We start from the raw sequence: 25,574 nt of genomic DNA, 5'->3' as shown, positions 1-25,574 counted from the left end.
AAGCTATGTATTCCAGATTTATTGCAACCGCAATTGCGTCAACCACCACTTCACTTCCCGTGGGCTTTTTGATCAAAAGCATGTCACAGAGTAGCAGAGAATAGGATTACTTTTACTTTCAATTCACTTACCTGTAGGGGAAGAGAAAAAAAAAGCTTTGAGTGATTGAATCATGAACTAAATAATCACTTCAGACAATCAACAAATTCAACATGGCTGTCAGAGAGAAATAGAGAGATAGGAGAGGTTGTTGAACCAACAGGCTTGCTTTGGGTAAAATCAGCTAAACAAAATATGTGGGGTTTCAGAATGACATGATGTTTGCTGGGCCCTGATACGACTAGAACAAATTGACACAGTTTAAAAATGAGGAGTCTCCCATTTAAGGCAGAGCAGAAGAAAAACTTTTTCCCCTTAGAAGGTAATTCTGTTCCCCAGAGAAGAGTGGAAGCAAGGTCAGTGAACATTTTTAAGGGTAAGTTGGACCCGTCAATCAATAACCTAAAGGACAAGGGAGAACATTCAGCAAAGTAGGAGGCCTGAAACAGATCACTTAAAATGGTGCAGCAGGCTCGAGGGACTGAATAGCCTCCTCTTGCTCCTAACATGTATATCTGTACGGTTAGTTGGTCAGTAAGGAGCCTCGAGGCTTGACGGTAGGTGAGACAATTGAAGATGCAAGACAACTTGACTTTGCCAATCCGCCAGGGCTCATTAGGGCTGAGGTCTTGTTGGGATATTACTGCTGAGGTTCTGAGCTGAACACCAACCCTCTCCCCAACCTAACCTTAAACACTAAGCAGCAAATTTGCATCCAATTATTCAACTCATGGCCACCCTTTCCAGTCTGCAACCGAGTGGTTGCCAGACAGTGCTCACTGCAGTAAAATAATTGCTTCCTGCCAGAAAAGTACAAAATACTTTCATCAACCCGCAAATGAGAAAGGTCATAAACGTTTTACGGCTTCACAACTAAAGGATTCAGATAGCCATGTGTCAATGTTTGGCAGAGACATTGCCAGTATGAATGGTACAAGGTCAGGGTTACATTATACAATGGGTGCACTGTTCAATGAACTCACTGTACTGCAGTGTGAGTCACTATCGCCTCCACACACAAAGTGGCTTTCCAGTGTTTGGTGACACTCAGCAGACTCAAACCCCATGAACCTGTCATTTTATCGCAAGTTGATCTTTGGTGACCAGCCTACTCCTTTCCAGTGAGATCAGCCCTCAGTTACTGTTGATATTCAGGGTGAACATCTCATAACCTGAAATAATCCTGAGGGTCTATGGGGTACCATTCAGAAACAAAACAAAAAATTCCTACTGCCTGGTAAGGCATACCAAATCATAAAGGATAAAGTTGCAAGGGTAAAAGCTTCCTGGACACACTGCACAAACACCGCCCCATCCAATCTACTTGGTCTAAAGAGCTTCCAATCAATATTTGGGAAGTTGAAATTGCCCATGACTACTACCCTGTGGCTTCTGCACCTTTCCAAAATCTGTTTCCCAATCTGTTTCTCCACATCTCTGCTGCTATTGGGGGGCCTATAGTAAACACCCAACAAGGTGACTGCTCCTTTCCTATTTCTGACTTCAGCCCATACTACCTCCAAAGGCAGATCCCCCTCAAACTGCCTTTCTGCAGCCGTTATACCATTTCTAATTAGCAACACCACCCTCCTTTTTTACCACCCTCCCTAAGCTTACTGAAACATTTGTAACCAGGAACCTCCAACAATCATTCGTGTCCCTCTTCTATCCACGTTTCCGTGATAGCCACAACATCGTAGTCCCAGGTACCGATCCACGCTTTAAGTTCACCCACCTTATTTCTGATACTCCTTGCGTTGAAGTATACACACTTGAACCCATCTCTGTGTCTGCAAGTATTCCCTGTCAGTGCTACCTTCTCCACAGCCTCCCTACATTCTTGGACATCCTGACAAACAGCTAACCTACTTGCTGGACTACAAGTCCGGATCCCATCCCCCTGCCAAATTAGTTTAAACCCCCCCGAAGAGTGCTAGCAAACCTACCTCCCAGGATATTGGTGCCCTTCTGGTTCAGGTGAACCCGTCCTGCTTGTACAGGTCCCACCTTCCCCAGAATGCAGTCCAATTGTCCAAATACCTGAAGCCCTCCCTCCTACACCATCCTTGCAGCCACGTGTTCAAGTGCACTCTCTCCCTATTCCTTGCCTCACTGTCACTGAGGATAGTGCTGCAAATTGTCTGTGTAATAACACTCAAAGGGAATAGAATCCATGCTTGTAAGGAGCATTCTGACAAAAGAGCAGGCCTACTCAGAGTACTGTCAATAGATAGTTCTTTCAAAGAGTTGATACAAAAGCAAAGTCCAAATGGCTTCCTGTGGGCTGGAGGATTTTAAACCCTCAATTTAAAATCATTCCACCCCTGACGACCAAGACTTCAATATTGAACTCAGAAAATCACACACTAACCTTTCTACCTTTCTCATCTCATCTAAGACATACATCTGATACCACTCCTGCGAAGCAGTCTGAAATGTCTTCACTCTGTTAGAAACACGCCAGACTCCTCTGTGTAAAACAACATTGTACTGAGAGGTGCTGCGATAAGTTGTTGCTGCTTCTAGTGACGTCATTGACAGGCTGGGGAACTGATCCATACAAAGCCCCATCTCCATGTCCGACCTGTGCCAGGTTAACTGACCTGAGCTAGGACTTAACAACAAAATGCTGGAAAGGCTCAGCAGGTCTAGCAGCATCCGTGGAGACAAATCAAGAGTTAACGTTTCGGGTTGAGTGATCCTTCCTGAGATGCTGCCACACCTGCTGAGCTTTTCCAGCAACATGTTTTCGTTTCTGATTTACAGTATCTGCACTTCTTTGAGTTTTTATTGAGCTAGGACTTCATTTGGCCTCTGGCTAGAAACGTGAAAGTGCCCAAGAGGCATACAGGCTGTTATCTTAAGCCTTACCAAGAGGCATTGGGCAAAATGTTATGCATAGACTGGAACTGGCTCAGTAATGATGCCTCTTGCAGTTCAATAGTCTTTTAATATTCAGCGAGCTTTTACCTGAATACTTCAGGCTTGGGTGAAGCCGTGAAACTGGAGAGCTTATCAATGAAGTGGGAAGAGCAGTGTCCTCTGGAAACGAGAGGATGGGGGAGAGAACAGTCCCATAGGAGGAGAGATGGGAGAATAAAGGATCAAAACAAACCACCAGGAGCTGATGGATGAAATATAAAGGACTTAAGAAACAAAGTGGTAACCAATTGTAGTTTAGTGGTGTCTCATTACATTCGAGAGGCATTTGTACTGCGTGATTACAGAAGTCTGTTACTTTTTTTTTAGAAAAATGGTGTAACAAATGTAGTTAGTGGTATCTTCTGTACATAGGTAGGCATGCAAGCAGGGTCACTTATTTCACAGGATATGGAAGACGGTGCCTCAGATCGTAGCTTATGACTTGGGGAAGACCGTGACAACATCGTAGCCCTCAGGGACAGTGGTCCGCTCCTTGGCGTGCTGTTCGCAGTAGATCTTGTCTCCGATGAAAAAATGTCCTTTCTGCTTCAAGGTTGTTCCACAGTCAGCGCAAGTGTAGCACTCAGGGTGACGGAACTGGTCACGGACTTTCACAATCATCCCCCTGTAACATTGCAGACAGGAAAAAAACAAATCAATTAATTCAAGCCAGCCAATGGTGCTGAGTTTCAACCCAAGTCGCTTACATTTTGTAAAACCTTTGCCCCACTTGGTTTCTCCCCTCCCATTCCTGTTGTGTAGGATGTTTCCATGTGTTTATTTGTCCCCCTGGTTGTGACCTGTACTGATTACAGCATCACTCAGTTGTCCCTTGATTTGGTACTGGATCCTGGCTTAATGGTGCTGAGGCCAGTTGGACTGAGCCTCGCTGCTGTAGTTTGGGGATCCATGGACACCAGGAATCTCCGTCATCCAAACCTGAATTGTTCAGTCCAGAAGGAGAGTGCAACTGGGATACTCAACCACATTTGGCATCGCATCAGGAACCTAACCCATACACTCACCAGCAATTAATGTTTCCACTCAGGAGCAGATGCCCAGAGGATTTTCCTTTCTCTTGTGTCTCAGGAAATAAGTCGCTGACCACTCCTGGTTTGCGTCTCAGCGACACATTGTGTAAGTGAGCAAGGGTCTGAGGGGTTAATACTGAGGACTGGGTTAGGTCCCCAACTCTATGAAGTTGCCATACGGACACACATGAGGGCACCACCTCCTGCACAGTCCCCTCCACGTTCCCCTCGGATTCTGCCTGCCTTCCTGAGAGACTGTGAATGAGCCAGTGGAGTTAAGGTGAACACGGACCTCCCTGCTACGTCCTGTCCCATGACTACTATTGAACACTGGAAGTTAAGAACTCATTTATTGAAAAAAAAATTATGGTCTCCATAATTCCCTATATTCCCCCCTCTAGGCACCCCTTCCCCACCCTGCACCCCCCAACCCCAAAGGTTTTGGCCATCTGCTCCTGGTGCTAGACCATGAGGAGAAAGTGAGGACCACAGATGCTGGAGATGAGAATCAAAAGGCGTGATGCTGGAAAAGCACAGCCGATCAGGCAACATCCGAGGAGCAGGAGAGTCAACGTTTCGAGCACAGGCCCTTCATGCCAGGGCTCAACAGCAGCGACTTGTTAGCAATCAGGACTGGGATTGTAGCCAGTTGGCACAACAAATGCACCCGCCTTTACACCCCTCACCTACCATGGTGCTGTGCCACTAGATAAATGGTATTGCCCACTTACACTATTCCGGAGCCACAGGCCTCACACACAGGCAACTTCTGCCCACTGCCAACCGAGGTACCAACCTTCGTGGCTGGGGCTTTCACCTTGCGGAATCCAGACGGTTTATCCGGCTGTTCTGGAAATATCGGGATAAGGACATAGTTACAAAGTTAGTCCATTCCATACTTGCAATAGTTACTGCCCCAACATTGCTCGAGAGGTTACCACACTTAGAAAGTCTCTAACATCCCTAAGGCAAATGGCCAAGGCATTCTCCACAGGATCTCCCAAACCCACAACTTTGAACAGCAGGGACAAGGGCAGCAGGTTTATGGTTACACCACAAAACCAATTCTCCTACAAGTTCATAACTCAGGCATGTAATGCCACCATACCATTAGTAACCTCTCTCTAACAACCGGGTGCACCTACAGCAGACAGACCTGCACAGATCCGAACAGGTCACCAGCCAGGACCTTCTCAACAACCAATAGGCATGTTTCATTGGTGCTAGCTTTGTCAGTGGCTCCCCTATCCTGGAGAGTTCATTAAAAATAATCTTTTAAGTGTATGTGTCTTGTGAACTGAGTCGCAAAGGAGCAAGTTTATTCAGCATTCACTCCATTCCTTGCACCCCCTCTCCTATCCCTGTGTCGGACAGTCAAACTGTTACTCTTTCCATTTATTCCCAATCCCATTCTCTGGTATGTTACAACTGCAGTTAGTTTCGAATTAGACCTGCTGTCAGTTCAGGGTCAAAAACTTGTCCAACTCTAGACGTCTGGCAGTTAATGCTATTCCAGGACTAGAGCTGTCCTTCCATACCGTATTGAGGGCATGCTGCATTTGCATTAGTGCCTTCTTTTCAGATGAGTCATTAAACCAAATACCCTCTGACCTGCTTGGGCAACGTTGACGAACTGAGCATGCTCGTTTCTCTACCGAAAATTCTTCCCTCAGACCGACCATCAAAAATTGATGATCCGTTCAGCTCATTTATCTGTGTAAATTAGCTTTTCTCCACTGCAATGCATGACTGCACTTTGAAACAAAGTCCTTGGATTTGAGGCACTTTGGAGCACGTAATAATTGAGAGATTTTCCCACTTTGGCCAGAAGAGTGGAAATGCAGGATATTATCTAAATGAGAAAAGATTGCAGAATGCTATGGCGCAGAGCAATTTGGGCGCCCTTATACATGAACCACAAAATGTTAAAGTGCTCTTTCAGCAAGTGTCTATGAAGGCAAATCAATCATTGATGTTTATCACAAATGGGCAGAGTGTTAAAGCAGAGAAATCTTCCAGCATCTGTACTGGACATTGGTGAGACTACCAATGCAGTAAAGTTTTGGTCCTGTTACTGAAGCAGGCATGCACTTCCATTGGAAGCGGTTTAGAGATGTTTCACTCGGCTGATTCCTGGCCTGATGGGATTCGTCTTGTGAGAAAAGGTTCAGCTTATACTCACTGGGATTTAGAAGAATGTCTCTAATGCCCTTTTGGGGAATGATATCTGCCATCCATACCCTGTCCAGCCTACACGTGACTCCATACCCACAGTGACAAGACTGACCCTTAACTGTGCTTTGAAATGGCTGAGCAAGCTTAAGAACATAACAACTAGGAGCAAGAGCAGACCTTTCAGCTTCTCAAACCTCTTCCCCCATTCAATATGATTACGGCTAACCAAACACTTCAATGCCTTTTAGCCATCCCTTCTCCATAACCTCTTACACGATAATTGACCTTCATTGCTCAGTCCTTCGATTAGAGTTGGGACGCCATGTTGAGGTTGTACAGGACATTGGTGAGGCCTTGTCTGGATTTGCGTGTCTAGTTCTGGTTGCCCAGTTATAGGAAGGATATTATTAAGTTAGAGAAGGCTCAGAAGAGATTTAACAGAACGTTGCCAGGAATAGGAATGCTTGAGTTATAATGAAAGGATATGCTGGGACATTTTCACTGCAGCACAGGAGGTTCAGAGGTAACCCTTGTAGAAGTTTAAACTGTCTCACAGACAATCAAAAATCGATCAATCTCTACCTTAAACAAACTCAATGGCATGGTTTCCACAGTCTCTACCTCCTTGTCCACTCCCCATAATGCTTTAACCCATTACTAGTTAAAAATCTCCCTCCTCCTCAAATTTATTCATTGTCCCAGTATCCACTCAATTCAAGGACAACCAGGAATGGGCAATAAATGCTGGCCCTACCAAGGGCACGCACATCTGATGAAAGAACAGAGAAACCAGAAAAGCTCCGTTGGGAGTCCAGGCGTGGTAAGGTGCATGGTCTTACACTGCGGTCAGTCTCTGTTGGGCACAGTGACCTTACCATTGCCTTCAGACTCCAGGATCTCCTGTAGCACACGGAATGAGGCTGACTGTCTGGGCAGCTCCTCCGGCTCCTGGTTCTCTTGCAGCATTTTGTAAACTTCAGACTCCGTATCCACGGTGGGTCTGCACGGCTGCTTCACCGGTTCGAAACTGCGATGGAAACAAAAGACAAGCCAGAGGATCAGAGACTTCCAGATTCATTCCCTGATCATCAGTGCGCGGAAAAGTGCAGCGTTGAACAAAGCTTTCCCCAATGTCCGGATCGCATCTTAACTGTGAAGGATGATGGGAAAAGTAATGTTCAAATCGGCCAATTTGTGTCGAATACAGACAGTGACTCTCAGATTTCCACCGGATGGAGATGATTGGCTGGAAGTTCCTGCATGGCTGAAAGTGAACGGGATTAACATTACAGATAAAATTTGTTATCATGTTACTATCCCCCACTTGCTGTATTTTGCTGGAGAAACCACACTTCTTTTATCCAGAGACATTGCTGTAGTCCTACTGGTGAGCTCTATTTGTTAGAATAGATTCTGTAGACTGTTTGTTATAGCATGATGTTTAAAGAGACACTGCTGTATAGAAGACCAGGTGTGTGTCTAGCTAGATACCTGCCCCATCACCAACTCACTGGTTACACAGTGGTGCAATATGCTGTATAAACTGGTGGTAGGGCTCTTGTTTGCTTGGAGTAAGGATTAGACACCTGGGGTAGAGTTTTGGATTTCTGTTGAAGACAGTCTGCATGTGGGCACAGGTGGTCACTGGCATCAGAACCCAGTGTCAAATTGTTGACATGTTTGTGCTGAAGTGGCATTCTCATTCTGGCTAACCCTACCCAGCTGGTCAGAGGGGAGGGAGAAACCCATTAGGGAAATGATCTATTCAAAAGGCACTCAGCAGAAGCCAACTGGAGTCTTCTCAGCCAGGTTATGGGCCTGTTACTGAAGCCATAAGATGGAGAATGGGGATGAGTGAGTGAGTGGGTCGGCAAGACCCAGGGGGGACAGGAGTGGGGTGGGTGGATGGTGTTGGGGTGGCAGTCACTCACTCACTCGGCACCTGCAGCCCCCATACCCAAGGCAGCTGCTGACTGACTGCTTAGACCCTCTGCAATGACAATATAGCAGCTGAAGTTGAAGATTTGATGGAGGTACCCACCTCTCTCTCTCTCTCTTACAGATGCTGGAAGCTCCCATTTGGTTAGTGGGACTGCAACAGGAGCTTCCCATTGACCCTCCAGTGTTGACAGCCTGTTTGTCATCTCCAATGGAAGCCAATTCATTATTCCCACAACTTCATAGTCTGATGGAGCTCAGAGATACTATACTTATCTCCCACCTGCCAGCACCCGGCCCATATCCCTCCTAACCTTTCCTGTTCATATACCCATCCAAATGCCTCTTAAATGTTGCAATTGTACCAGCCTCCACCACTTCCTCTGGCAGCTCATTCCACACACGTACCACTCTGTGTGAAAAAGTTGCCCCTTAGGTCCCTTTTATGTATTTCCCCTCTCACCCTCAACCTATGCCCTCTAGTTCTGGACTCCCCGACCCCAGGGAAAAGACTTTACCTATTTACCCTATCCATGCCCCTCATAATTTTGTAAACCTCTATAAGGTCACCCCTCAGCCTCCGACGCTCCAGGGAAAACAGGTGGAGTGCGGGGTCTTGAGGGGGAATTGTTACATGGGTGTTAGCTGGAAACATACCAATCATGCAGTAGGATTAGTGAAACGATAACATTGGCCCAACCGACTTGCAAATCCTGCTATCCTCACTGTTCGTTTCTCATGGCCCTGCCAATCTTCAAAGCAAAGAGGTGGGGGATCGAATACCCAAAGATCAGCAACCTTTCGTCAATAATCGCAGTTGGGATTTGGAAGGTGAGGGCTCAGAAAGGGGGGGGAAGAGCAGAGTGTGGAAATCACTCCTACAGAAGCTGGTTGAGGTCAATAAAGGGAAGATAGAAAAGAACACAAGGGAAAATGGATGGATATAGTGCAGCTTATGTGAAGCACAAGTACCAGCAGAGATGGACCAAATGGCCTGTCTCGATGCTGTACATTCTACAAAAGGGTGGGGAGGTCAGGACTCCCTAATGTGATATCCATGTAAAAGTGCCGTTCACTCCTTCCTGTCTACTCGTGACATGCTGAGTGTGTCCAGGTCCCCTCAAACCAAAACCAAAACGAGAGGCATGCAAGAGGCCAGGCTGCGGTGAGGTGCAAGTGTGCAGCATAGAAAGAAAACCACACACACCCGCACGGAGTATTGCGCAGAGCTTGTGTTACCTGATTGCGGAAGGGCTTAGTGTTGAGATCTGTCCCTGCAAACTGTCCACAATGTTTTGTTGAGAATAAAGTTGCAGAGGAGAGTTAAACTGAGTGTGTAGCACTCGCAGCCCTGGTACATCCACCTCCACGGGACCCACTGCACAGTACTGGGCTGCTTGCTTCAACTCCTCGGGTCCAACCCTGAGCCGGCTGGGGATGGAGGAGGTGCTATGCCTCCTGAATAAAGCTGATGGAGAGCAAGAGGGAGAAGGAGCATAGACTGTAGCAATGGGAGCTTTAAAGATTCCACTGGCAGACACTGGACTAAAGTATAACATGTTTAATTTAAGGAAAGATGGATAGCAAAGAGAACAGAGGGATGATTTCATAAAGCAAGTAATGGCATGATGATGAAAAAAAACAGAGTCACCGTCAGAACCTGAGCAAGCATTAATCCATCAGCAATATATTTGTCACAATCACACAGTGCAATGTCAGAGCCACAGTGTTGTCACCAGGATTATTCTTTCACGGACTGAGAATTTCCAAAATATTTTTGTGTTATAATCATTTTAGGAAGTAATTCTCTTTCTTACACTGACACAGTCTCAGGGCCTGTTGCTGATTGTTCCTCATAAGGACCAATCAGAAGTAGGCAGTCAGGTCACTGATTCACTAAAACTGTCCTTAAACAAAGATTTTAAATTGTTTCCAACATAACTTACAAATGTGTCCCCATCGGTACTGTATCCCAGTGTCATACAGTTACAGACTGTCCCCACCAGTACTGGACCCCTGAGTTACACAGTGACAGACCTGTCCCCAACAGTACTGTACCTCAGTATTAAACAGTGACAGACCTGTCCCCACCCGTACTGTACCTCAGTGTTATATAGTGACAGACTTGTCCTCATGAACTGTGTACACTAGAGTTATACAGTGACAAACCTGTCCCCACCAATACTTTAATGTTTTACAGTGACAAACCTGTACCTACCAATACTGTACCCCAATGTTATATTGTGAGAGACCTGACCCCACCAGTACTGCACCCGTGCTATACAGAGTCACACACCTGTTCCCCACCAATACTGCACCTGTGTTATACAGCGATAGACCTGTCCCCACCAGTACTGTACTCCAATGTTATATAGTGACAGACCTGTCCCCACCAATACTGCACCCCAGTGTTATACAGTGACAAACCTGTCCCCACCAGTACTGTACCCCAGTGTTATTCTCCAAACAAAAGGAGTAGCCATGGGCACCCGCATGGGCCCCAGCTATGCCTGCCTCTTCGTAGGGTATGTGGAACAATCCATCTTCCGCAACTACACTGGCCCCACCCCCCATCTTTTTCTTCGCTACATTGATGACTGTATCGGCGCTACCTCGTGCTCCCACGAGGAGGTTGAACAGTTCATCCACTACACTAACACCTTCCACCCCGACCTCAAATTCACCTGGACAGTCTCGGACTCCTCCCTCCCCTTCCTAGACCTTTCTGTTTCTATCTCAGGCGACCGAATCAACACGGACATCTACTACAAACCAACCGACTCCCACAGCTACCTGGACTACACCTCCTCCCATCCTGCCCCCTGTAAAAACACCATCCCATTCTCCCAATTCCTTCGTCCCCGCCGCATCTGCTCCCAGGAGGACCAGTTCAAAATACGTACAACACAGATGGCCTCCTTCTTCAAGGACCGCAATTTCCCCCCCGACGTGGTCGACGGTGCCCTCCACCGCATCTCCTCCACTTCCCGCTCCCCCGCCCTTGAGCCCCGCCCCTCCAACCGCCACCAGGACAGAACCCCACTGGTCCTCACCTACCACCCCACCAATCTCCATGTACAGCGCATCATCCGCCGTCACTTCCGCCACCTCCAAACAGACCCCAGCACCAAGGATATATTTCCCTCCCCTCCCCTATCAGCTGTCCGTAGAGACCACTCCCTCCGCGACTCCCTTGTCAGATCCACACCCCCCACCGACCCAACCACCACTCCCGGCACCTTCCCTTGCAACCGCAGGAGGTGCAACACTTGCGCAGTACTTACGAGGCACATATTTATATGTACAGAAACAGACACATACCACCACGTGAGGCCAGGGTGTTGCCATCGTATGAGAAGCTAAGACAGGAGGTGTCACTGCCAGGAGCATGTGCCTGTCGATTATGAAACTTCGTATGAACCTATGGTATGAATGAACAAAGATTAACAGAACATAATCAGAACATCAGCCACAGCTGTCTGCTCAACATCTGCTTCAAACATGACTGTACACGATCAGAGGCATCATACCCGAGATTTCCTTCATGCTCAAACAGCAATGTCCGACAGAGGCCCTCTTTCCACCTATCACATTTCCAACTCCCCTCCTCCAAGTCCCTCCTCCCTACCTTTTATCTTCTCCTGCTGAACACTCTCTGCTCATTCCTGAAGAAGGGCCTGTGCCCGAAACGTCGAATCTCCTGTTCCCTGGATGCTGCCTGACCTGCTGTGCTGTTCCAGCAATAAAGTTTCAACTTATACAGTGACAGACCTATCCCCACCAGTTCTGTACCTCAGTGTTAAATAGTGACAGACCAAGCCCACCAGTACTGTACCCCAGTGTTATATACCATGACAGACATGTCCCCATGAATTCTGTACACTAGTGTTATACAGTGACAAATATGTCCCCACCAATACTGTACCCAAATGTTATACAGTGACAGACCTGTCCCCACTAGTACTGTACCACAGTTTTATACAGTGACAGACCTGCACCCACCAGTGCTGTATCTCAGTGAAATATACAGTGACAGACCTGTCCCCATGAGTTCTGTACACTAGTGTTATACAGTGACAGAAATGTCCCCCAAACTACACTGCAGTGTTATACAGAGACTGTAACTATCAGTGAGTGTTGTTTCTAGTTTAAGTCGACATTAACTCAATTATTATACTTGACTGAAATCCGAGTGGCAACACTGCATAACAAGAAGTTAATCATGAGAGATCATCCTGAATCATGCAGAAATAATTAAGTATTTAGCAAAAGGTCAGTCCAAATATTGTCAGTGACTGGTATATAATCATGCAGGTTGGTTTAATATTACATTTACTTTCAAGAGATAGTGAGATTTGTGAAGACTACTTTTCAAGAACAGGATAGGTTTTGTGTGAAGACATTGAGGTTTTGAGGGTCTCCACTGCCTGGATGGTGTCAGTGCATATTGGAAAGGTGGACGTGGCTGGACTCTCATGCAGTGCGAGTCAGGGAGGCTGCACACAGGCAGCACAGACATTAAACTCGCCCCAAAAGTGTGGGTCATCCTCAGGATGCAGCTTGTGAACGTCACAAGGTAGACTCAAAGCTGTGGTAAATCAAAGTTTCAGGCACCTGCTTACACCCGGCGATCGTTTAACGGGTGGGTTTACCAGGCTGTATGTGCGCTGCAATTGAGCTGGTCTCTGAAAAAATACACAGTGAATACAGACAGAGGAGTTATTGGTGTTTTACACTTTGGAAAGTCAGAACATCAGTTTAAATTAAGCAGCATCCAGCAGACTCTGTAGACCACCTGAAAGAACCTGCAAGGAGAGACCAGAAGACATCAGGGAAAGAGATTTTCTTCCCATTATTTAGCAGTGAACAAATCAGATAGAAAATCAACTAGTTCAGGGTAACTCAGCTGGTATAAGTCACTGAACTTTCGAGATCTTCTCCCATGAGCCTTTCTGACAGATAGGAATCTACACCATCACGTGACCACAAGTTTAATTTCCAGGGGAAATGGTTCTGATCAATTCTGACCCAAATCTTGGGTTTGACAGTCATGTACCAATTCAGATTGGCATGTGATATTCTTTGCCCCCATGAGACACAGGTCGGACAATCCAATGAAAGCAGCTCTTCTGTAACAGTCAAACACACAACGAGAGGGAGCACAAACCCACAAGGTGTTCAGCGTGAAGCCGTGCAGTCCGATAGTATCCTGCACTGGTGTAGACGTGAATCCAGAAATATGCGAGGATATGGGGTACTTACGATTTGCTTGGCTCGGGGTTGTTGGAGACTGCTCTTGACTCGAGGGCACTGTTGACTTTCTCCACGTTGGCTGCAGAATAAAGGCCAGCTGGACTGTTGTACTGTGAGGTAATGACTTTGGGAGATGAGCTGGAAACGGCACAGAATGGCTTAGCGCTCCGGTTGTGAGCACTTCCTATGTGTTTAGCCTCCTGCGTGCAAGGACAAAGATAGATGGCTACATGCAGGCGTGAGGTGGTGGCCAAGTAACATGCAATGCCAAATCTCCACCATTAGGGATGTGCAACCACTGTCTACCCATCATGGACATTTTGATATTCAACCCCTCACAATGAGAAATCCTAAAACTAAAAAGAAGAGATTTCAACTTATTTGTTGCACGTCATCAAGGATAGACTGAGGGAGGGAATCGGTCTACTGGAGTACTCTTTCAAAGAGCTGTTATTGGCACAAGGGGATGAATGGCCTCCTTCTCTGCTATTAGTGACCAATTTTAAAACAAACCAAATCTACAGGACCAGTGTGAAGATTCATTTTGTCTCCTTGTCAAATATCACTTTCCACTGAATACAAATAGGTCAAACCAAGCAGAGTGTAAGATCAACATTGTATCGAAGTTCATGCCAAACAGGTCATTTGGGGTAAAATTGGATCAATGAGCTGTCTGGCCTCTGGGAATTGAATCCAAAACTTTCTCCGCCACAAATCCACAAAATTAATTGGGTAGGAGACGAAACAGAAACCGAGTAAATCATTCCAGTTGAAAGGACGTCAACAGTGATTACACATCCCTAATACGAACGCTCGCTCAGTGTCCTCCATTCCAACTGTGCGCAAAACAGAGTGGAAAACTGCTGGATATTGCAGCTCACTGTCCACTGCAGAAACAGACCAGAGAAAGAGACTGTACATCAACATACTGGCTGGAATGAATACCATTCATTGTCATCTACAACATACATTGACATAAAATACATACCCAAAGGAAATCAAAGGGCAAAAAATTGCAAGTGATGACCAAGGAGGTGATATTGTGAGGGGTGACCAGTCAAAATCCAGCCAAAGAAATGGATTTATCGAGGGGTCTTTAATTAGGGGATCAGGGCGCCATTTTGGAAAGTTGAGCTTGGAAAAGCTGAAGGACCAGCTCCCATTTTTGTGTGAAAAGATTTGAATCAAGGACAGGAAAGATCTTGATGGAGTTTAAGAATCAGAATTGTAAAAATGACAGCTTTCAGATCCTCAGGAGGAGCATAAACTAAAGCAGTAGGTCAACATAGACAGCAGTGATAAGCAAAAAAGACTTGGAATGGACAGAGATTCCAATGAATTAATGTGCCCAGAGGGTGGAGGATGTGAGATGAATTATAGAATCGCTATAGTGTGGAAGCAGGCCATTTGGCTTATCAAGTCCACACTGCCCCTCCAAACAAGCATCCCAACCAATCCCTGTAACCCTATATCTTCCATGGTTAATCCACCCGACCTACACACCGCTGGACATTATTAGATTAGATTAGATGAGATTCCCTACAGTGTGGCAACAGGTCCTTTGGCCCAACCAGTCCACACAGACCCTCCGAAGAGTAACCCACCCAGACCGTTTCCCTCTGACTAATGCACCTAACGCAATGGGCATTTTAGCATGGCCAATTCACCTAATCTGCACATCTTTGGACTGTGGGAGGAAACCAGAGCACCCGGAGGAAATCCACGCAGACATGGGAAGAATGTGCAAACTTCACACAGACAGTCACCTGAACCTGGAACCCTGGCAGTGTGAGGCAGCAGTGCTAACCACTGAGCCACCGTGCTGCCCAAGCAGCAGGGAATAAGCGACAGGGTAATAATTGAGTAATCATGCTTGATGCTAATGGAGATCCTATTGAGGGTTCAAGCAGCAAAGTGATATGATATTGGTGAAAATGCAATTATGGGATTAGACAGCCAGCTCAAATCTCTTGGAGGATAAACTTGCTATCACTCCAATCATCCTGGAACTAGGGGAAACAAATGAAGAGCCAAACGTTTGTGGTGGGACCAAAGATTTTGGTCTGACCAATGTTTGGCTGAAATTTACTCCAGTTTACTAAAGACTGGGTAAATAGTCTGACAATACCAGGTCAGTGGTTGGGTTGGGAGAAGTGGGGGATTGATAGAGTTCAACAGCATCAGTGGATGTGGAAGATGACATGTTCACAGATAGTTTCTGCAAGGGGAAGAACATGCATGAGTTAGAAAAGAAAGGTAACAGTCTTGAGACAATAATGGAGAGATAGGAAGTTTATAGGGCAAAGGGATGGGTTAAAGTGTATCTGTTTCAATGCAAGGAGTGTCAGGAATAAGAGTGATGAAGTGAGAGCATGGATCAGTACTTGGAACTACAGTGCTGTGGCCATAATGGAGACATGGATTTCACAGGGCAGGCTACTGGAAGTTCCAGGTTTTAGACCTTTTATAAAAGAACGGGGGGGGGGGGTGGTAAAAGAGGAGGGGGCATTGTTAATTAGAGAGTGCATCACAGCTGCAGAAAAGAAGATTGTTGAGGAGGGTTTATCTACTGAGTCAGTATGGGTGGAAGTCAGTAAGAGGAAAGGAGCAGTTACTTTATTGGGTGTTTTCTATACACACATCCCCCCCTCCCCCAATAGCAGCAGAGAGATGGAAGAACAGATTAGATCTTGGAAAGGTGCAAATGTAATGGAGTTGTTGTCATGGGTGACTTCAACTTCCCTAATATTGATTAGAAATTCCCTAGGGCAGATGGTCTGCATGCAGCCAATTTCGTCAGGTGTATCCAGGAAGGATTCTTGGCTCAATATGTTGATAGGCCGACTAGGGGGGCAGGCCATATTGGATTTGGTGCTAGAAAACAAGCCAGGCCAGGTGTCAGATCTCTCAGTGGGAGAGCATTTCGGGGACAGTGACTACAACTGCCTCATCTTCACCATTGCCATGGAGAGGGATAGGGACAGATAGTATGGGAAGGTATTTAATTGGGGGAGAGGAAATTATACTGATATTAGACAGGAGCTATGGAGTACAAAAATGCACAACAGAAATGTGGAGGCTGTTTAAGGAGCATTTGTTGCGAGTGTTGGATAACTTTGTCCCATTGAGACAGGCAAGGAATGGTAAGGTGAGGGAGCCTTGGATGACAAGAGAAGAGGAGCTCCTCATCAAGATGAAGAAGGGAGCTTACTTCAGGTTGAGGAAGCAAGGATCTGGCACAGCTTTAGAGGACTACAGGGTAGATTACATTCCCTACAGTGTGAAAACAGTCCCTTCAGCCCAACAAGTCCACACCAACCCTCCTAAGAGTAACCCACCCAGACCCACTACCCTCTGACTAATGCAGCTATCGCTACGGGCAATTTAGCATGGCCAATTCACCTGACCTGTACATCTTTGGACTGTGGGAGGAAACTGGAGCACCCGGAGGAAACCTGCACAGACACGGGGAGAATGTGCAAACTCCACACAGACAGTCGCCCGAGGCTGGAATTGAACCTGAAACCCTGGTGCTGTGAGGCCGCAGTGCTAACCACTGAGCCACCATGCCGCCCTAACTAGGAAAGAACTCAAAAACGGCCTGAGGAGAGCTAGGAGGGGGCACGGGAGAACCTTGGTGGGAAGGATTAGGGAAAACCCAAAGGCGTTCTACACACACACACATGAGGAATAAGAGAATGATCAGAGAGAGGGCCAATCAAGGATAGTGGAGGGAACTTGTGCCTGGAGTAGGGGAGGCCCTAAGTTCACAAGAGAGAGAGACCTTGTTGGTAGTGAGAACACCGTGGACCAGGTTAATAGGCTTGAACAGATTGAGATTAAGGAAGTGGATGTGCTGGAAATTCTTGGAAGCATCAAGATAGATAAATCCCTATGGCCAAACCAGATATATCCAAGGTTACTACGGGAAATGAGAATGAGATTGCTGCATCTCTGGCGATGATCTCCACGGGAGTAGTACCGGATGATTGGAGGGAGGCGAATATTGTCCCTCTGTTCAAGAAAGGGAAGAGGGAAATCCCTGGGAATTACAGACCAGTCAGTCTTGCATCTGTGATAAGCAAGGTACTGAAAAGGATTCTGAGAGATAGAATTAATGACTATTTGGAAAAAGATAGTTTGATTAAAGATAGTCAGCATGGGGCAGGTCATGCCTCACAAGCCTTATTGAATTATTTGAGGATGTGATTTGACGAAGGTCGAGCAGTGGATGTGGTGTGTATGGATTTCAGTAAGGCATTTGATAAGGTTCCTCATGGTAGGCTCATTCAGAAAGTTAGGAGGTATGGGATACAGGGAAATTTGTCTGTCAGGATACAGAATTGGCTGGCCGAAAGAAGACAGCTAGTGGTAGTGAATGGAAAATATTCCGCCTGGAGGTCAGTGACCAGTGGTGTCCCACAGGGATCTGTTCATAGGCCTCTGACCTTTATAGTTTTTATAAATGACTTGGATAAAGAAGTGGAAGGGTGGGTTAGTAACTTTGCTGATGACACAAAGGACAGTGGTGTTGTAGATAGATCGAGGGCTGTTACAGGCTACAAGACATTGACAGGATGCAGAGCTGGGCTGAGAAGTGGCAGATGGAGTTCAACCTGGATAAATGCAAAGTGATTCATTTTGGATTGTCGAATACAGGATTAAAGACAGGGTTCTTGGTAGTGTGGAGGAACCATGGGATTTTGGGGTCAATGTACATAGATCCCTCAAAGTTGTCACCCAAGTTGATAGGGCTGTTAAGAAGGAGTATGGTGTGTTTATTTTCATTGACAGGGGGATTGACTTTAAGAGCCATGACGTTTTGCTGCAGCTTTGTAAAACCCTGGTTAGACCAGGCTTGGAATACTGTGTCCATTTCTGGTCACCTCATTATAGGAAGGATGTAGATGCTTTACAGAGGGGGCAGAGGAGATTTACCAGGATGCTGCCTAGATTGGAGGGCGTGTCTTATGAAGAGAGATTGAGTGAGCTAGGGCTTTTCACACTGGAGAGAGGATGGGAGAGAGGTGACTTGATGGAGGTGTACAAGGTAATGAGAGGCATCGATAGAGTAGCTAGACAGAGACTTTTACCCAGGGCAGAAATGGCTCACAACGGGCCATAATTTTAAGGTGACTGGAGGAAGGTGTCGGGCAGATATCAGAGGTAGGGTCATTATGCAGAGAGTGGTGGGTGCGTGGAATGCACTGCCAGTGGTGGTAGTAGAGTCAGAAACATTAGGGATATTTAAGCGACTGTTGGACAAGCACATGGACGGCAGCAAATGTGGGGGGGGGTGTAGGTTAGTTTGATGTTAGATTAAGGGAAATGCTCAGCACAACATTGTGGACCAAAAGGGCTGTATTGTGCTGTACTGTTCTATGTTCTGTGAACTCATTGCAGGAATACCCTGCATTCAATCAGACACAGTAAAGGTTGTTGTGCATTTTTCTTATTGTGCTTTTTAAATGAAAAAGAGCAGCCTTCAAACCAACATTTTAAAGCAACTCTCCATGTTTTGAACAACTTGACACTCACGGCTGGCACACTTTCAACAGTTGGGTGAAAGTGGGTACTGCAGATGCTGGAGATTGGAGTCAAGATCAGGGTGGTGCTGGAAAAGCACAGCAGGTCAGGCAGCATCCGAGGAGCAGGAAAATCAGCGTTTCAGGCAAAAGCCCTTCACCAGGAATGAGGCAGGGAGCCTCCAGGGTGGAGAGATAAATGAGGGAGGGGGGGGAGGGCTGGGGGGAAGATACCACTCTAATCTTGACTCCCGTTCAACAGTTGCTTGAGCAAGGAGTTATTGAAAATTAGGCTGCAAACTGGAAACAAGATGGAGACTGGGGGCTGGTAACAAGCAGTCAATTGCTCTATGGATAGTTATCGGTTAGCAATTACAGATGTCTTTTGGCTATCAACAGCCACGTGATTATTTCCCAGGAAACTGAACCCCTTGGTGCTGGGAACAAGTTACAGAGAATTGATCAGAACCCCAGGTGCTGTCTCGCTGCTCCCTGCAGTTTATCTTGCTTTCAGCATTTGGTTTAAGTTATGACTTTTTAATGGATAGAGATTTTTAAACAGGTGAAATGGACTAAGAGCCAATTGTGACACTGTTCAGGATTCTTGTGTTTTCTGATGAGTATAATATGACTGTAAATGAAGCATTAAGGAACAGGCACTGAAGAGGGAACACATGGGATCCATGACTATGTATCAGATCTTTGCCCATTGGTATTACATCTTCTCATAAAACACTACTTTGATTGGTTTGAAGCTGAATTTTTGATTTGTGTTACAAAGCACCTTTAGGGGTCTGTCACTAGTTCATTTTGCTTAATTAAACAATTTTTGTTTGAAAGAGCTCACAAACACAGTGGAGAGGAGGAAGGGCTCCTGTGCGTCCCTACCCCCTGCACCACGAAGCCTCGGTTCAAGTCCCACCTACTCCAGAGGGTGTAATAAAATCCCCAAACAGGATTGATTATAGTAGGAAAGGGGAAGAGTTCTGAGATTGAAATATTGTCCGTCCAGCAAAAGCAAACAGCACTGCAGCGTCGTGTCTAGAATAATCCTGCCTTTCCTGAATCCCTCTCTCCACAGGGTGTTGGGGAGCTAACAACGGCTACCCTCCTGTTCCTTATCCAAGTAAGAATTGTCACGAACAATACAGTGGAGAGCATGGTGGGCTTAGTAGCCATTCCCAGCTGTGAGCAGTGACACAGTAGCAGCTTATGGAGAAACAGATTATTTAATACATTCTCATCTACCCCCTTGCCCTGTCAAACCAAAACTAACCGACCATTACTTCTTTGGGATATGAGCAACACCTCTATTTATTGCCTATTCCTAATTGCCCTTGAACTGAGAGGCCTGTTCTGTCATTTCTGTCAGCCCTACTGCTGTGGGTCTGGAGTCACATGTAGGCCAGACCAGGTAAGGATGGCAGATTCCCTTCCCTAAAGAACATTGGTGAACTAGGTGAGTTTTTACAATAATTGACACCATTTCTGAGGCTAGTTTTACATTCAGGATGTTGATAATCGAGGTCAAATTCCATCAGTTGCCCTGTCCCTCAAACATTAACCAAGACATTTTAGCTACTGCTCCAGTAACTTTACACAACTCCCCCCTCTCCCCTAAAAGCATGAAGGGACAAAAGTGGAAACCAATCTTAAATTTAAGACAAAAACCTCAGGATATGGTCACTGCTGGCAAGACTATGATGTATCCCGACTTCCCACAGCACGGTGGCACATTGGTTAGCACTGCTGCCTCATAGCGCCAGGGTCCCAGGTTCGATTCCAACTTTGGGCAACTGTCTGTGTTGAGTTTGCATGTTCTCCTCATGTCTGTGTGGGTTTCTTCTGGGTGACCTGGTTTCCTTCCATGGTCCAAAGATGTGCAGGATAGGTGAATTGGCCATGGGAAATGCAGGATCACAGGGATGGTCTTTGGAGGGTCAGTGTGGACCCAAGGGGCCTGTTTCACACTGTAGGGATTCATTGAGAATGAAGCAGCTTTATGAAACATTACTGTTGCTTAATATAATGGAGTGGCTTGCCAGATTGAATCAAAGGTCTGTTAATGTGGCAACATGGTAGCATAAGGACTGGAGTCATGTAGAGACCAAACTTTCATGTTCCTAATGGAGGAATTGAATCCTTGCTTTATTACTAAGAATATGACTGCTTCATAGCCACTCCCACTAACACCAAGTTTTCAGTTCCACTTTTTGTTTTAGTTGAATTTCAATTCTCAAGTTTCCATGCTGGGTTCTGAACGCAGGTATTCTCCCAGATCTCCACATTACAGACCCAGTAACATAATTACAAAACACAACTGTCTCCCAATCATCAGTGTGTGTTTAAATATTGCAAAAACCTACAGCACAACATTGTGTTACAGTCTTTATATCAACACCAAAATGACTACTGCTTCATGAGCAGTTGCTGTGCTTGCTTGGCATGGTGGCCTATATGCATGACTATGAACCAGGAGGCATTGGGAGGGTGGTTACCCAGAGAGGCTTCACAGTAACCCAGTTAGCTCCATCATTCCCAAAGCAGGTAACAGTGAGAAGGGGAAGCCTTTGTCTCATCAACAAACAGGGTTTCATTTAAACACAATAGAATCAGGATAGAACAGTTATGACATCTTGTAGGCAACATTTCTGACAGCTGGCATCCAACAGACAAGGCCACATGGACTTTTTTTAAAGACCATGACCCCTTATGTACCAGCGAAGGGGCAGAGGGATCTGAGTGGCCTGGTATAAGGATCACACAACATTAGTAAGCAGTTGCAGCAAGTAATGAGAAAGGCAACTAGAATATTGCGGATTATTTAAAGGAGAACTGAACGTAAAAATAGGGATGTTTTGCTTCAGAGCATGGGTAAGACTGAATCTGGAGTACTTTGTACAGTTTTGATCTTTTTTAAGAAAGAATGACAGATGTGAGAAGCAATTCATAGAAGATTGTCTTACGCTGAAAGTTTGGGCTTGTAATCAATCAAAAAATTAGAAGTTATCTCATTGAGATTTATAAAATATATTGGTTCACTCATTTGTTACCACATTCTGCCTCACAGTGCCATGGAGCTGGGTTCAATTCCGCCCTCGGGTAACTGTCTGTGTGGAGTTTGCACATTCTTCCCATACCTGCTTCAGTTTCCCCCAGGTTCTCTGGTTTCATAATAAATCATAGAATCCCTACAGTGTGGAAACAGGCCCAACAAGTCCACACTTGTTGGACCCTCCAAACTGACCCTCCAAAGAGTAACCCACCCAGACCCATTCTCCTACCCTAATGACTAATGCACCTAACCTCCACATCCTTGCACACTATGGGCAATTTAGCATGACCAATCCACCTAACCTGCACACCTTTGGAGTGTGGGAGGAAACTGGAGCACCTGGAGGAAACACACACTGACATGGGGAGAATGTGCAAACTCCACACAGACAGTCGCCCAAGGCTGGAATCAAACTCGGATCCCTGGCGCTGTAAGGCAGCAGTGCTAACCGCTGAGCCACTGTGTCGCTTATTTGGTGGATTGGCCATGCTAAATTTCCCTCAGCGTCCAGGGATATGCAGGCTGGTATAGCTGTGGGGATTGCAGGGTTACAGGGATAGGATGAGGGGAACTGGATCTAGGAGAAATACTCTTCAGAGGGTCAGTATGGACTTAAATTACCTGTTTCCATAACGTAGACATTCTATGATCCTACGATAAGATCCTGAAGGGATCTGGTAAGGTGGATGATGGGAAGAGGTTTCCACTTATGGGACAGTCAAGGACCAGAGGACATCATCTCAGAATCAGAGGTTAGCTGGCAGAGATGAGGAGGAATTTCTTCTCCCAGTGAGATTAGAGCAAGTAATTTAAACATAAGCAATCTTCCATTTAAGCCAGAAATGACCAGGATTTCTTTTTCTCTCACCAGTTCATGAGTCTTCGGAACTGTGTTCCTACAGGTGGTGGAGACAGGGTCATTGAATGCTTTTAAGTTAGAGGGTAGATACAATGGATACTGCAGGTAAACAGGAAAATCGAATCCAGGCTGATACAGATCGGCCCGGATCTTATTAAATCACAGAGCAGATTCGGGAAGCGGGGGGAGCAGCTTGAATATTTACTCCTGTTTCTAATTCACATGTTTGCAGTTTTCCTAGTGAGGTTCTCACATTTTTGAAGGATACTCTCTCTCTCTTTCTCTCTCTCCCTCTCCCTCTCCCGGACAAGGAAACACGCCCTCCTCCAACCAGTTATCAATTCTACATTTAGTGACAGTAGTTTGCTGATTGTTTCAGAGTGAGTGGTCTGGGGTCTGCCAATGTAAACAGGACCGTGCGAATGTGCAATCCCCTTGCTATAAGAAATGGGAGGAGGAGGAAGCTGGCCAGCTGCTTGAGGCTGCTCTGTCATTCAATAAGATATTGTGTAATCTTCGAGATCAACTCCAATGAGTTGCCCTGTCCCTAAATCTGTGACAGATTTGTGACAGATCTGTGACAGTGGGTTAGTATAGGTTAGGTGGGCTTGGATCGGCGCAACATCGAGGGCCAAAGGGCCTGTACTGCGCTGTATTCTTCCATGTTCTATGTAAATCCACTGCTTCCTTTGGTGCTGAAAATTCTGTCAACATGGATTTTGATCATACTCCATATCAAAGCATCGCAAGCCATCTGGGGTGGAGAATTCGAAAGATCCCAAACTCTCCGAATGGAAAGATTTGTCCTTATCTCAGTCAGGTAGCTGCCTGATGAGGAAGCAGCTGCCTGATCAGGAAGCTGCCTGATGAGGAAGCAGCGCTCCAAAAACTTGTACTTTCAAATAAACCTGTTGGACTATAATCTGATGTTGTGTGATTTTCAACTCTGTCCACCCCAGTCCAACACCAGCCCCTCGGCATCAGTCCTTAATAGTGGAACACCTCTTCCTGAGGTTCTGTCACATTCACCCGCCGCAAACCACACACACACACACACACACACACACACACACACACACACACACACACACACACACACACACACACCACACACACACACCATGTTTTAGACCTCCGTCCAGGGACAACAGCCTCTACAAATCTATGGAAAGAACATAGAACATAGAAGAATACAGCGCAGTACAGGCCCTTCGGCCCTCAATGTTGCGCCGATCCAAGCCCACCTAACCTACACTAGCCCACTATCCTCCATATGCCTATTCGATGCCCGCTTAAATGCCCATAATGAGGGAGAGTCCACCACTGCTACTGGCAGGGCATTCCATGAACTCACGACTCGCTGAGTAAAGAACCTACCCCTAACATCTGTCCTATACCTAACCCCCTTAATTTAAAGCTATGCCCCCTCATAATAGCTGACTCCATACGTGGAAAAAGATCCTCACTGTCGACCCTATCTAAACCCCTAATCATCTTATACACCTCTATCAAGTAAACCCTAAACCTTCTTTTCTCCAATGAAAACAACCCCAAGTGCCTCAGCCTTTCCTCATACAATCTTCCTACCATACCAGGCAACATCCTGGTAAAAAGTAGTTCATATTTTAGATCCCTCTGCTCATCCACACTACCAAGTATCCGACCGTTAGCCCAGTACCCCATCTTTTTATTACTCTTACCAAAGTGAATCACCTCACACTTAGCTACATTGAACTACATTGAAAGGATACAACTTCCGAAGCATTTAGTTACATTGTGGCTCTCTCCCCTTTCCAAAACAAAATGGCATCCAATTGTTTCCACATGGAGTGTAGAAGCATCAATTCTGACAGTAATTGATTAACAGAAACAAAAAATTGCTGTGAAAAGATATGAATGATTTGGAGATGCCGGTGTTGGACTGGGGTGGACAAAGTTAAAAATCACACAACACCAGGTTATAGTCCAACAGGTTTAATTGGAAGCACTAGCTTTCGGAGCGACGCTCCTTCGCCAGGTGGTTGTGGAGGACACAATTGTAAGACTCAGAATTTATAGCAAAAGTTTACAGTGTGATGTAACTGAAATTATCCATTGAAAGATACCTTGATTGTTTGTTAAGTCTCTCATCTGTTAGAATGACCGTGTTAATTTCACTTCTTTTATATGTAAATCACAAAACGTTTTGTACAAGTTACATTCTCAAGTGAACTTTAGCAATTGTTGTCAGCCCAGATAATGTGTTGAAGGTGTTAGCCCCCTGTGTGCTGCTGTCTGTGCCATAATGTTTAGACTTATTCTAATTTCAGTATAGTTTCAGTTACATCACACTATAAATGTTTGCTATAAATTCTGTGTCCTACAATTATGTACTCCACAACCACCTGATGAAGGAGCAGTGCTCCGAAAGCTAGTGCTTCCAATTAAACCTGTTGGACTATAACCTGGTATTATGTGATTTTTTTTGAAAAGATATGAATTTGACGTTTTATGTCTCACACTCATCAGAACTGAACTGCAAGAAAAGCAAGTTTCAAAAGGAAACAACAATTTATTCAGCAAGAATAATGGGTGTTGATTGATTGGATAATGGTTGACATGAAGGATTAGAAGGGACTGTTAACTGTCATGCATGACCAGGCATGTCCAAGAACAGTTCACAGTTTAGATTAGATTAGATTACATTACAGCGTGGATACAGGCCCTTCGGCCCAACA

The 25,574-nt window shown here is 45.7% G+C and overlaps 1 protein-coding gene across 3 annotated transcripts in view; it reads right to left on the bottom strand.

The window, feature by feature from the left end:
• Window positions 1-3,259: 3,259 nt before the first annotated feature.
• pdlim1 (PDZ and LIM domain 1 (elfin)) overlaps window positions 3,260-25,574 on the bottom strand; it is a 91,425-nt gene continuing 69,110 nt past the window's right edge. The window contains exons 4-8 of one of the 3 annotated variants that reach the window (XM_043678694.1): window positions 12,780-12,850; window positions 9,405-9,710; window positions 7,103-7,254; window positions 4,784-4,901; window positions 3,260-3,646 (exon numbers count right to left, since the gene is read on the bottom strand). In XM_043678694.1, coding sequence (XP_043534629.1) covers window positions 3,457-3,646; window positions 4,784-4,901; window positions 7,103-7,254; window positions 9,405-9,710; window positions 12,780-12,850 — 837 coding nt within the window. In that variant the 3' untranslated portion in view covers window positions 3,260-3,456. Of the gene's footprint in view, window positions 3,647-4,783; window positions 4,902-7,102; window positions 7,255-9,404; window positions 9,711-12,779; window positions 12,851-13,427; window positions 13,619-25,574 lie in introns of all 3 variants that reach the window. The other 2 variants (XM_043678696.1, XM_043678695.1) reach the window with 2 other exon arrangements.

The sequence above is a fragment of the Chiloscyllium plagiosum genome, chromosome 38 (genome assembly GCF_004010195.1).
Source record: "Chiloscyllium plagiosum isolate BGI_BamShark_2017 chromosome 38, ASM401019v2, whole genome shotgun sequence".
Classification (NCBI taxonomy): Eukaryota; Metazoa; Chordata; class Chondrichthyes; order Orectolobiformes; family Hemiscylliidae; genus Chiloscyllium; species Chiloscyllium plagiosum.
The sequence above is the reverse complement of the archived record's forward strand: the minus strand, read 5'-3'. Positions and strand labels throughout refer to the sequence as shown.